Consider the following 14,529-nt stretch of genomic DNA (forward strand, 5'->3'; position numbering starts at 1 on the left):
TTGCCAGGCGTGGTGGTGCACGCTTGTAATCCTTGTGCTTGGGAGGAGGAGACAGGAGGATCATGCAGGTTCGAAGCTAGCTGTGCTGGCTTAAGAGACCCTGTTTCCAAATAAAAAAGAAGTATAAAATAGGCCTGGGAGTGTAGCCCAGAGGTAAAAGGGCTTTCAGGAACCCCGGTACCACAAAAAATATATAAATAAAATAAATTAAAATATAAATAAATAAAAATAAAATTAGTATATAATTCAGCAATACAATTACTGGATATATATCAAAAGGAAATGAAATCAGTATGTGAAAAGGACATCTGCACTCCTCTACTAACTGCCCCACTATTTGCAATAAACAGGAAATGAAAACCACCTGAGTATCCATCAACTGATGGTGAGTAAAGGAATGGAGTACATGTATACAACAGACTACTATCCAGCCATGAAAATAATGAAACCCTGCCATTTTCTACATGAATGGATCATTATGTTAAGTGAAATAACCCAGACACAGAAAGACAAGGATTGCATGATTGGAATCTAAAAATGTTGATTTCATAGAAGACAAAAGAATGGTAGTCACTGGAGGCTGGGGACACTTGGGGGAAGGAAAGGTTGACCAATGTGTAGTAGCCCATCATTAAATAGGAGCAAGAAGTTCTGGTGTGCCCTTGCACTGTATGGTGACTACAGATAACTGTAGTGTATTATTTATTTCAAAAAGCTAGAAGGAAGGAATGTCTTTACCATAAGGGAATGGTAAATGTTTGAGGAGATGGATCTGTTTAACTGGATATAAACATTATACAATGTGTACATATATCAAAGAAGCATATGATAGCCCATTAACATCATAATTTTGTTTTGATGTGACAATAAAATTAAATTTCAATTAAAAATTTCTAAAAATAGGTGAAGGATTTAAATAAGCCTTTCTCCCAAGAAGGAAAAAACAAGTATATCTCTTTGTCTTCTTTCCTCCCATGCGCTCTAGGAAGAGAGGAGGTGATGGAATCAGAGCTTGAAGAACGTTGTGATGTTAAGAAAGGCAGATTGTGAGGTTAGTAGCTAGGGCATGTGATGTACCTGGGTGAGGCAGACAGAAAGGGACAGCAGAGGGGACATTTTCCTTCTAATAGAAGCCATCCCAAGATGCAGTAGGTAGCAGGAAACCTGTGTCTAATGTTGAATTTGCTTCCAGAATGTTCTAAGATTGGGATCCATCTGTCTCCAAATGTCTCTTGGAAATAAACGATTCATTACATACCACTATAAAGTATGAAACATGGTGGATCAAAAACTTGAAAACAGAATTACCATTCAACATCTAGACTTCAAGGTGGTTCATTTTGGTGTGTGTGTGTGTGTGTGTGTGTGTGTGTGTGTGTGTGTAAGAAGATAAGCTAGATGTTGTTGAGGTCTCCATGATGTATGAATCAGATGTCTACGTTTCTCTCAGTGCCTCTCATAATAAAGATAAGAAAAATGAAACAGCATTTAAGTTGAGTGACCTTTTCTCTCCCACTGCAAATAATCCTTTGAGTACCAATTAATAAATTCTACATGAGGAGACTGGGAAATTAATCTTCATGATGAATATGAAAGACTGGTGACTATCAGTCAACATAAACAGCAATTTCATTATTAACTCAGATTTTATTTTTCAGTACTGGAGATTAAACTCAGGGCATTTTACCTCTGTGCTATACCCCCAGCCCTATTTTTTTATTTTGAAACAGGGTCTCACTAAGTTGTGGAGGGCCTCACTAAGTAGCTGAGGCAGACAGCCAATCTTGTGATCCTCCTTCCTCCCAAGTACTGGTATTACAAGCATTTACCACCACACTCAGCTCAACTCAGATATTTTTAATAGGAATACTTGTACTATACTGGCAACAGAAAATTCTTTGTGTATGCTTTGTGTATTTGTATGTGGCGGGGGGGGGTACTGGGGATTAGAACCCAGGGCATTCTACCTCAGCTACACTTCCAGTCCTTTTTTGACTCTGTTTTGAAACAGAATTCCACTAAGTTACCCAATGCTGGATTTGAACTTGGAGTTCTCCTGTCTCAGCCTCCCATGTACTGGGATGAGATGTGCATCACACACCTGGCTAGGAAATGGTTTTATTTTTTATTGGTGCATATTAGTCTTGCATCATGAGGTAATGTACAGTGATAGTGATATTCATGCACACAGCACTTGGCGAGCTTTCCCCACTCCTCCCTTTCTCACCCAAGCAATTGATATTGACATTCTCATATACATATATTCTCATATACATAATATCAGTGGAAGTGTGTCTTCCGTTAATTCTCTCTCCCCACCCTACCCTGGACACCTCCCTCACTCCACTGGGGTTTCTTCTACATTATCTGAAGTCCCTCTTGTATTCCTCACTTCAGCATGTGAGAGAAAACAGATGACCTTTCACTCTCTGTTAAGAAGATATTTAACTTTGGTTGGCACTTTCACTTCTGTTCTTAAACACGACTGCAAGACGTTCTGCTTTGAAATCGACCCTTATTCTCTAAGGTTGAGTTCTGACCTCTGGACTGAAGAACAAAAGCCCGAGATTGCTTTCATGCTTATTTAGTCATGTGAGTGCTTTTTTTTAAAATGTCAAAAATGGAATATAGACTATAAATGAATTCATTTATTCTACAAAGGACTATTGTCATGCTCTGTGACAAATGTGGAATACTTTCATCTTCACTTTTCTGTGATGGAATCAGAAATTTTGGAAGAGTCATAAATTTGAGGAAACATCACAGTGAAGTTGTAGTTCAGGATAACATTTTGCTAAAATGATGTTTATAAGTAAACATTTATACTATTGCTACGGAACAGAAATTATTTTAAGGCTATCTGAGATTTCTATCTTTTCAATAAAAGTTACTCAAAGTTTGGAAACTCCATAGAAATTTGGAAAATGTATAAGTTGTCAAACTTGTTTTTATAGTGTGGGTTTTGCTACATAACAGCCATGTGACATTACTTCCCCTCTTATGGGATGAGGTTGAGTGTACTTCCTTTGCATGCTTGCTTCAAGAGTTACAGGGGCTCCATATACGTTTTTTGTTTGTTTTTGGTTTATGGTACTGGGGATTGAATCCAGGGGTGTTCTACTTCTTGCCTACACCCCTGACATATTTTACTTTATTTTTTATTTTGAAATAGGGTCTTGCTAAGTTGTTGAGGTCTTCCCTAAGTTGCTGAAGCTTAATCTGTCCTTGAACCCATGATCTTCATTTCTTATCCTCCTAGGTACTAGTATTATAGACATGCACCACCTCGCCCAGCTTCGTGTAAGTTTTTTTGTTTCTTTACTGGGGATTGAACACAGAAGCATGCTACCCCTGTGCTACACCTCCAGCTTTTTCTTATTTTTCAACGTTCTCACTAGGTTGTTGAGAGTCTCCACTACTTGCTGAGGCCGATCTCAAACCTACAATCCTCTTGTCTCACCCTCACAAGTACAAGCATGCACTGTCATGCCAAACTTCAAGTAAGTTCTTATGTGAAAATTTGAGTACCTTGCCTGAATGTTTGTTCAAAACTTCTGCTATTATTGTTGTTATTACTGCTACATAACCTTCATACCAAACATAAATCAAGTAATCAATTTTAAAGGCTACATAAAACTGTATATTTCCAGTCATTTACTGCATTTTTCTCAGTAAATATTAAGCTTTCCCACAGGACCTTTAAGAGTTGCAAATGAATAGATTTTCAGAAATAGTTCTCTCCATGCCGACGCTAGAAACTGGCTGCTCAGCCAACTCAGTGTGCTGGTCACTGCTCTGAGTACTATCCTAATCAAACGGCCTGTCTCAGCTGAGCCAAGGGGCATGGCCATCAAGAGCAAATGCTGAGATACTGCACTTCCAAAGCACATATGAGGGTTGCAAAATACCAGCCTATATATTTTTAAGTGAAAAACTAAAGGCGCAGAATAGTATTTTAATAACATGGTTTTAAAAATCATTTCCTTTCAAAGAACTCCTGAGAACCTTTTACATGTTATTCTGTGCTGCCTTCATTTAAAAACTGTTAATGCTTCCACTGTTATTAAGCTAAATGGTTTTAGTTCCATTAATAAACTGAAAGTGAAAATTATCTAAATATTACAAGTAAGACCTAAAAGCACTACTTTGGTTCTTAAATGGCATCAAATTGATTCTAATTTAATCATGCTTGGGCATAGTAAAACTTTTTGTTGGAGAAATATTAGCAGACATATGAACTTTCTTAAAAAATCTTATTAATGTTATTACAATTTAAAATACTTTGTTAGTACCCAGTCTAGCTACCTTGGGTGTTTTACTGAGTGGCCCGTTGTTTCAGTGAGAAAAGTACCAAGGATTCCCTCCAAATCTGAAACAATATATGGAGCATGTGTACCGAACTTCTAGGTGTACGCAGAGCACACCATCATTTAAAAGCTTGAATGGTTCATGCATGTTTGTATCACTTGCATGATGGGGAGTCAGGCATAAAAATGCTTGCAATCCTTGGGAGATATCATTTTGAAAGTCCTTAGAGAAGACATGATGCCCTGAAGGGATACAAGTGGAACCCAGTGTCATTTCCTTTGGAAGGTATCCTCTGACTGCATATTCATTTACCGTTAGGACCAGTTGTAAACAGTTATTATGATAATTTAGACAAATTCTCATTCCTGGTTGCCAGAGGAACTTCCTATATTTATTTTCGATTATTTTAAGAGTACATTATGCAATAAGTGATTCTGCTGTTCCTACCTGAATATTTATATTTTTCTACACCTCAACTTCCTTTCAAACTTATGTCCCCACGATGCCAGGAAGGGAGAAACAATCTCAGCTTATTGGGCTTGGTTTAGGTCGGAAGTCTTTGTGTCCACCAAGGGACTTATTTTCTCCCCAAGTTGAACTTAAGTTCCAAAAGTGTTGTTGGCAGGGAGCGTCTAGTCTTCTGTCTTTTTCACATAATCATGTCCCCCATAGACCTGCAAGCTGGTTGGCACTTGTCTATGCACGTCTCCCTGCATGGCTCTGCTCACTCTGTTATATCTGTTCTTGCCAGTATGGGGAAATGTTCTTTAGCCACCTCTAAAGGTCTCACTGTGCATGGAGGAACTCTGAAAATCTCCCATGGGAGACACAGGACCCCTCTGTCTTCCAAACCTCTCTGAGTCTTTTATGGGCTACATGGCATGTGGTTTAGGACCCATATTCAAGGCCACACTAATTTCTTAACTATTGTTTCCTCTTGCGCTGTCTTCTTAGCCTGGATAATCTTTGTTATTTTTGTCAAGGAATGGAGGCAGGTGGATGGGAGTCTTTTAAATCTACTGTTTAATACAGGAACTTTATTTCCAAAGTCCGTCAGGCTTATGTTCCCCCAAATGCAGGCTTTCAAAACTCAAAATCCTCTTTATCACAAATCCTTGTTTCTGAGCCTTCAGAACAATGTTCTTTTGTCTTATTCAGCACTGGTGTTTCTGCTGTGATAACCCTGCCACGAGTTAATACCTGCAGATATCGACTCTGAATAAGGAGAGAGCCACAGGGTTGTGAGAACACAGCAACAATCAAATTAGATGAACAGCCACAAAAACACCTATGTGGATCACCATATCAGAAGAGCAACAAACTGTGGCTGGGTTTTCTTTCATTGCTTTAACAAATCAAACCTATTCCTTAGAAAGCATGAAGGAAAATAATAACCAGGATATCTAAAGTAGATATTTTCCCCTATTTCTTTATAAAAGCATTAACTTTTAAATAGTCAAATCAGATTTAGAATGTTGGTAATAAATACAATTTTAGAATTTCTCTCTCTGTAGCTCTTGATCTTTGATTCTGCAGAGCAAGAGCCTTTAGTTGAAGCTCAGATAAAGAGATGGTTAGCAATTATAAAAGTGATGAAATGTGGTTTTACCTTGTTTCCTTGGGGGTATTTCCTTCTGAATAGATCTCATTCTTTACTTCAAACCTACAGTAGGTTCTGCTTATTTTTTCCTATAAAATCTGAACAGTTCAACACAGAACTTAGTAACAATTAGGACCCGGATTACCCCTGCCTCTCCAGGCTTTGCTTTTGTAGTGCCCCTCCATAAATGTGGCTGTCAGTACTCAATGACCTTCCACTTTCTTCCCAAATGTTTAACTTTTATTTTTAACTCTATGGACTGAGACAGCCTTCCCTAAGGGGCTCCCTTCTTTATTGTTGAAAGAGCTACTCGGTCCTTTCATTCCAGCTCCCCCATTCATGGCTCCCTCAGTCTCTGTCCTTCTTACAGGGATTAGGAACCTCCAGGCCTTCTCATTTGTCCCCTACAGTACTTCTTTAAGGCTAATCTGCATTACAGACTCTGCAGTAAAAAGAGGACCAGAGCCAGAAGGAGCAAATTTGAGACTTTAACCTTATTTCCAACAGTGCACCAGGCCCTGGCACTTCTTGAGTGGGCCAGCCTGTTGGGCATCGGCCTGTTGGGCATTTTAACTGCCCTGCCATCATTTCCAGTCTGAAGCTTACTGGCTAGTTGATTTGCCAAACACAATCGAATGGCAGATAAGCAGCAAGCAATTTGCTGATCAACCCAGGGGGGTTAGTGGAGAAACTGATGGTCTGGTTTATTCATTTTAGTTGATTCCCACTGATAGGACGTAGGCATGGGGTTTGCCATGGGCTACTTCCTTTCCTTTCCTTGATCTTAGCCAAGGCTCGTGATTTCCTCCTCTGGTATCTGCAGGGTAAAAGCTATAATCCTCTTTTGTGCAATTAAAGAGAGGTATTATATGGGAGAACAGTTCATAGCAAAAAGCAAATAAATAAAAGGCTGAAGATTAATCGATGATTCACATTTCTTTTGATAAGTTTTTAATAAACTCAGAAAGATTTATTTCAAAGATAAAAATAACTCAATTCCTTGACAACAATCTAAGCCTTTCTAGTCTCTCACCAAGTGGCATTTAATGCTTTATATGACTGCTGTTGCTTCATGCTGTATCACGTACTCATGTTAGTGAAGATTACCTACTTCAAAGAGGACAACAAATGAGCTTACCTCCATCCTCTTCAGCCCATCATACCTGCTATTCAATTATGTCATCATTGCTTGTGGATACCTGAAATAGTGAAAAAGAATAGAAAAAAAAAGAAAATTAAATATAACTGGACCACATTTTGTGAGAGGCAAATATTCACAATTTCAATTGATGACAAACACACACTTCATAAAACTATTAGCATGCAACTCCAGCTGCAAAAACTGAACACCAATATGCCTAAGCTGGTTAGCAGCAAAAAAGTAAACCAATCACATCGACAAAAAGCCACCATAAACAAAAAAACTATATTGAAAGGATCAACGGTTTTGGCATTCATCCCTACCATCAAGTCTTTCACTTTCTTTTGTTTTTCCATCAAAATTTAGCTTACGTTTGATGTTAGCAAGAGTTGCATTACTATTATTGTTAATTTTAGTTCTGTTTATTACCTTGAGGGTTATATATTGTAAAATAATTTTGGTGCCTCTAGTTAATGTTAATTAGTTGTTTTAATAGCCTATAGACCTATTTGTTATGTTTTTGTAGGTTTACTTTTTTAACTATCAGGAACTTAATAACTGAGAATATTTAACATTACTGTTGCATAGGCAAAATTACAGAGTTACTATTAGTGTTACCTGTTTAACGTTTAGTCATCCTTTGAGTCCTGCGACATATTTCCTTAATAATCATCAGCCATCAAGTCTGATAGTCTCAAAAGAAATATCAGCCCTCTACACTGCCTTCAAGGGCGGTGATATTTAGCACTGAAAATTACAAATAAAGTTTTTGAGGTTGAATAGCAACAACTGGCCAGTGACACTGATGATTTGTTTGTCAAAACAAATTGTTATAAACTACGCAAATGAAGTCCACGCACTCCTTTGAGTGAAAAACAGTCAAGTGAATCTACGCAATGCTTACATGTTGGATGGGATATTTAATGTGCGGGGAAACTCAAAGGTTGAAGAACTAGGCATTTAGACACTGGTAAGTGGTAATCTTACCTCTTTATACTCCATTACTCTTTCTCACGAGAGACAGGCTAATGCAAACAAGTCAATCAGAATTTGTGTTTAGCAAGATAAATCTTAGAGGATAGTTTAAAATCCATTTATTAGTCTAAATCCATTTTTTTCCATTAACATGTTATACATTAGTGTTTACTAACCATGATTCATGTAACAGTTTAGTTTGTTAACTTTTAAATTATTTAACAACCATAAGTTATTAATACATTTTTAAGTATTACACAAATATCTTAAAACAGGCTTGGGTTCATTTTTGTAATTTTTAAAATAGAAAACATTTTAGGCATCTCTTGAAGAAGAAATAAAGCAGGCATTTAAAGCTAGAAAACAAGTAATTCCAAATTTAGTTTTTACAAAAGTTTTCAGCTTTATTGACAAATTATGGCAAACATATTTGACAAATTGTGGATTCCTATTTAGAGAAGCTTACACATGGAACTTTATGTGTGTTTTTTTCTTTTTTAACAAATACAGGTTAAAACACTGAACAAATTCAGTTAGCTACATACATACAGTAGCTTCTTCTTTTCAACCCCATTAAAACAGCATTTAAAATTAAATTTACAAACTTAATATCGAACATCTTCATCTAACTAACAGATATTAAAAGACAGGTTAGAACATCTTATCTACAACTTTATTATCAGCTAGTTCAAAAATCATATTACAGTCTTTTAGCAACCCTAAACAAAGTTTCTGCTAGTTGGTTGAGACTCAAAAATCTGTTAACAGATTCATGCTCTTTCTTTAAAAATGAAAAAAGAAGAAAAAAAGATTACACACAACAATGAAAAACAATTGAGAGAATATCATCCTACTGACTGGTTTATGAACTATGCCTGCCAATGTCTTTTTTTCAGTCCTTTTTTGTAAAATAATGCTAGTGTCAATGTCACGCCAACAATTTAGAGGGAAATACAAGAAATATATGGGAGTAATCATGAGCAGTTATCCCTAGAATAGAAAAACAAACAAACAAAAAAAGGACTATTACTTGTCTTGTTGCTGCTTATGTGGAGACCACAGGCTAGGACTTGTCTCTGAGGTGAGGTCAGAGGTGAGAAGGACCTTCAATATCTACCATAGGGGTGCTCCCTGTATCCCCCTCTGGCTGACCTTGGTGGTGGCGCCTTCAGGCTGGAGCGGGTTGTGGCCCATTCTTCTGGTGCTATGAACGAGAGAATACACACATGTCTTCGCAGTTGTCATTAAAGGTCATTTAAGACACAACAGTTGGCCAAGTAAAAGAGAATTAAAAGATCTCAACCCTGAAAACTAAAGCCTTATATTTTTTTCACATGGTAAGATTATGTACTTTTTGAATATATGTGCACATATATTCAAATATATATATTAACTAAAATTAAACTTTCATTTTTTTTCAAAGGAAGAAGTTAAAGTTCTTGGGTAGCTGCACATTTATGTATTAGTTTTCAATGCTGCAAAGGAGAAGAGTGTCAGTGTAATCTACTTCTCGTTTAATCTTTTGATACAGACTTCTAAAAGGAATTAGATATAGCAAACCAGTTCTTAACCCTTGATTAACCTGAGACTCACATAAGAATCTGAAACAAAGTAACAAAACCCAAATAATGAATGCCTATTCTGTGTTGTATAAACCAACAGATTAGAAAACAGCACGGGGTGGGATCCCGTCTGGCATTTTTTACATGCATCCCAGGTGATTCCTACATGACCAGGGGTGAGATTCATTATGCTAAACTGACTAGACAACATGAGGGAATGGCTGATTATGGAGTAGAGAAACATTTAAGTGGCAAAAATGAGTAAAGAAAAATAATTCTCACAGATTTTTCCTAAAATCTTAGAAAATAGCATTGCATACACTGGGAATACTCCTTACTTATCTGTCAAGCAAATTTCCATTAACGTCAATGTTATGGAACCTAGCCCTAAACCTAGAAACAATCAAGCATTTGAGTACTAAGAAAAACAGCTATTATAAAGTCTTTGTCTCTAGAAAAGGACTTTAGTTCTCCTCTAAACCAATGTTGAGTTTATGGTGACCTTTATGCAATCCCAGAAACTGAATTATCTGTGCCTTCAATCCACATTCAGTTCTTCATACAAATATTATGAGCAGATTTATGGTGGGAAATAGTGTGGACACATAGAAAGAGATGTGAGAGAGAGAGAGAGAGAGAGAGAGAGAGAGAGAGAGAGAGAGAGAGAGAGAGAGAGAGAAGGAGAGAGAGGGAGATTTTGAAACGGAGAGCTGACATAAAATGTAAAAGTAGTGGAAATATTAACTGAAAATTCCTGTAAACCAGGGGCAACTAACATAAGAAATGGACAGTTCAAGTGCTCCTAAGAATTAGGACAAAAACTGCTAAAAAAATAATAAAGATAAGAAAATTTTAAACTACACTTGCTATTAAAGCAAAGAAAAATAATCTTCAACATTAAAAAACTCAAAAAGTTAGCATCATGGAGCAAAGTATTCTTAAATGAATAAATATTAGGTTTCTGAAAATTCATTATCAAGGAATCATTATTATAAATGATAACTAATGATAAACAAAGAATAATCTTGTTAAGTAAGATTCATACTTATATTTATTGCAGTGATAGAAAATAAAATAGGAGTGAGAAATTAAGTTAAATTAAATAAATATGAGAAATGTTACAAATGACACAGTTTTACTTGGTGGCCAGCTATGGCCTCTGAGCTAAACTTGGCCAGCTGCTGCTTTTGTAAAGTTTTACTGGAACACAGGCACACTTACTTATTTACACATTGTCTACGGATGCTTAGTTACTAGAGAGGCAGAGTTGAATCACTGTGACAGGGATTATACTACCTGCATAATCTAAAATATTTATGTTTGGGCTTTTATAGAAAAGGTTTACACACACCGCTCAACTCCATGTTGTCATTTTGGAGGGACAATGTGCATGTTAGTCTTCCTGATGCTCTTTCCCCAGGATAGGAATTTACTGATAGCCTGATTGAGTTCGTTGTGCTGCTTTATTGGAATTAAATAAAACTGTCTCTTGTATACTAGAAAGGAAAACAGGCTCTGTTGGCAAGCTTGCAAGTGCCTTCTCAGCCCTATGTATAATGAAGTGCCTGTGAGATTGTCGAGAATATGTCAATGTTCTTGTCTTCTAGGGCTAAAATATACTCCAATTGATTACTGTTTTGAACAGAAGGAAGGTGCCACTCCTTGCCCCCATTTTTGTAGAATGCTAGAGATCCCTGGGTTGTGCTCTGAGGGAATTAGCAGCTGAAATAATAGAGGTTTGAAGTTTTCCCCGGAAATAGAAATTCTGTGTCTCTTCTCAGATTCCAAATGTTTCTGGTAAATATTTAGACACAATAGTTGAATACTCACGAGCAGAGTGAAGGAAATAACCTGCCACATCTGCCCCCAGATGTTTGAAAATGCTAAACTGATTTAATCCCGGGGACTTGCCACAGAGAACTGTGTTTAATAACTCATTTGCATGGATTTACTTGACCTTATCTCATTAGGACAACCAGGACAACCGAGGCCTAAAATCTTCATTTTCTAACAGTTGGCAATAGAAGGGAGTGTGACCGTTCACTGTTGTGTCCAGAGTGCCTGAGAAAAAGGCCATGTCTGGAAAGGGTGGAATGCAGTGGAGAGCTGGATGCAGTCAGGATGATAAAGGAACAGCTGTGGGACTGCCAGGCAGGAAGAGCATCCTCCAATGACAACCTGAAGACAACAGCAACCTCTGAGCTGAGCAAATCTGACAGCGACTTCAAAAACTCTGCAACTCGACATCTCTTACCTTTGCTACAGAGTTAGAGTCAGACTTCTAATGCAAAGGGGTTTGTCAACTAAGCCCCAAACGTATTTCACTGCTGAATTCAGTGAAACAATCATGATGAAATTCCATTATAGAAATGTACTAAAACACTATATTTCATTGCCCCAAAATGTGCTTTTTTAGTAGTTCTCCATATAAGAATTAATACTATGTGTTTCCCTCCTTGCTCTAGGATAGGAAAATGAGAAATAATGTCAGTTTACCATAACTGTGAGTAAGAAGAAAAACAAAAGAAAAAATGAATTCCTACCCAGGCAGAAGTGAGTTTTAGATTTTCCAAGATTCCTTACTATTAGCAGGGGAACTCAAGAATTTATTTCACTTAATTCAGATCCCCCATTCTATTGTTTACACTTTTGCAATGACAACAGTGAATCAAGATTAGGAAAAGTATTATATCTCTGTGTGCCAAATTTTTTTCATCTATATCTTTCTTGATATCATGTGTACAGACAGTCACTATTTATAACTGCTACATAATATACTTAATTTTCTTTCAGTGTTCTGAGGTTGGCATTGGAGAGTTCTGGCTGAAGGAATGCTTTTCCAATGTCATCTGCTACTATGCCATTCAACAGGTTAATGCTCAGCCCTTCCTCATCACGCAGCAATATTTAAGCTCCTACATTTCTTTATTGCAAGCATCAGTGATAGAAGCAATACTTAGGGAACCCAGAAAGGTTCTAAACTGAGTCAACATGGAAAAGACCCAAACATAGAGAAAGACAAACCATTTTAAGGTCCCTCATGATGGAGTTTCTCTGAAGGCCCAGAGATGTAACTAGAATTTACCTGTCTTCTTGGGATTCTATTAGTTAGCAGACAAGTGGATTTAAAGTCCTTTAGGACTTCCTACACCTTCTGGATTCCTGACAATCAATTGTTTCTAGTCCTGTGACGTCATCTAGAATGACTTTTTTTAAAAATGTCAGACTCAAACTTTAAAATGTCTTCTTTTGGAAAATTAAAAGGGAAGTAAGATGCTCTCAGTGTTAAGATCATTGTGTTAAGATAAACACTAGTCAGACTAGGAATGTAAACTGAGCAAATAGCAGATTACTTCTTAAAGACGGTGCTAAATAACTACCTGCTGAATTTAAATTCCTGGAACGGGTGACAGAATTATGTCTGTGAAATATCAACTTAGGATGTGAGAAACAGAATGTCGGTGATTTGATCAAACTTTGACCATTTCGTGGATTCCCAATTCAAACTTTCATATAGTACATAAATATGAAATAAATTTATATTTATTATATAAGAAATAAAATGTCACTAAATGTTTTTTCCTTGACTGAAGATCTTCTGTGTGCCAGTCATTGTGCTATACCCTGAACATGAAGATAGCATAAAGAGTATTAGGGAAATCACAAGGTAAAACTAACATAGCTGGGAGTGGTGGCACACTCTTGTAATCCCAGCATTTGGAAGAGAAAGGAGGATTATGCAGGTTCAAAGCCAGCCTCAGCTACATAGTGAAGCCTTTTGCAACTCAGTCAGACTCTGTTTCAAAATAAGGAATAAAAAATAGAATGGGGGGTGTAGCTCAGAGGTAGAATGCCCCTGAGTTCCATCCCCCCCAGTACCACACACACAAAAAAACTAATAAAATTTTCAACCTTACAGCACAATTATAACTGATAGCTTAAGAACCTGCTAAGGATAGCACACAGGAAGCCGTTACTAATCTGCATCATTCAGCTGAATTGGATAGAACTCTAATACTTAGTCATCTCATGGAAGGGATTTTCTGAGCAAATAAGGGTCTCATTAAGAACACACGTGCCATTTAACCCATCTAAAACAATTCCTTTTCTCTAAAGGCTTTTCTGTATTAATTATCTTGTATCGTGTGGCCTTGCTTCCAATCTAGACTCTTAAGATCTATTAGAAGAGAATTTTCTACAGTGGAAGAACAGACACAGAGCAAGAACCACAGCCAGGTGCAGTGGCACTCACCTGCAATCCCAGTACCTGGGAGACTGAGAGAGGAGGATCACAGGTTCGAGGCCAACCTTAGTACCTTAGCAAAACCCTGTTTCAAAATAAAAAGAAAGGCAGCAGGGAGTATAGCTTAGAGGTAGAATGCCTCTGGGTTCAGTCACCGTGGATTTTGTGGGTTCAATCCCACAAAAGTAAAAATAAATACATACATAAATAAAAAAGGGTTGGGAGCCTGATGTGGTGGCACATGCTTGTAATGCCAGTACTTGGGAGACTGAGACAGGAGGATCGCAGGTTCACAGCCAGCCTCGGCTGCTTAGTGCGGCACTCTGAAACTTAGACCTTATTTCAAAAACAAAGAATAAAAAATGGAGCTGGGGGTGTAGCTTGGAAGTGGTTCAATCCCCAGTTTCACACACACACACACACACACACACACAAAGGTTTGGGGCTATAATCAGAGGTAGAATGTTCCTGGATTCAATCCCCAGTAACAACAACAATTACAAAAAATACAAAACAACACAAATACATGTAAATAAATGGTGCTACTCAACAAAAAAGAAAACTGAAACCCGATTATGTAAAATGAGTAAAACAACTATTCAGAAAGACGTGTTATAGTAATTAGGTTGCCAAATCAATATTTCTTTAAAAAACGAGTGTCTCTTAAAATTTAATTCACAGACTCATTTTTTTTTACCCC

The 14,529-nt window shown here is 37.2% G+C and overlaps 1 protein-coding gene across 1 annotated transcript in view; it reads right to left on the reverse strand.

The window, feature by feature from the left end:
• Window positions 1-9,130: 9,130 nt before the first annotated feature.
• Window positions 9,131-14,529, reverse strand: part of KHDRBS2 (KH RNA binding domain containing, signal transduction associated 2) — a gene marked incomplete at both ends in the record, with an annotated part of 583,702 nt that continues 578,303 nt past the window's right edge. Inside the window, one exon of the mRNA XM_080700366.1 lies at window positions 9,131-9,228. Coding sequence (XP_080556492.1) covers window positions 9,131-9,228 — 98 coding nt within the window. The remainder of the gene's footprint in view (window positions 9,229-14,529) is intronic.

Source organism: Muscardinus avellanarius (assembly GCF_963383645.1).
Source record: "Muscardinus avellanarius genome assembly, chromosome: 8".
NCBI classification, from domain to species: Eukaryota; Metazoa; Chordata; class Mammalia; order Rodentia; family Gliridae; genus Muscardinus; species Muscardinus avellanarius.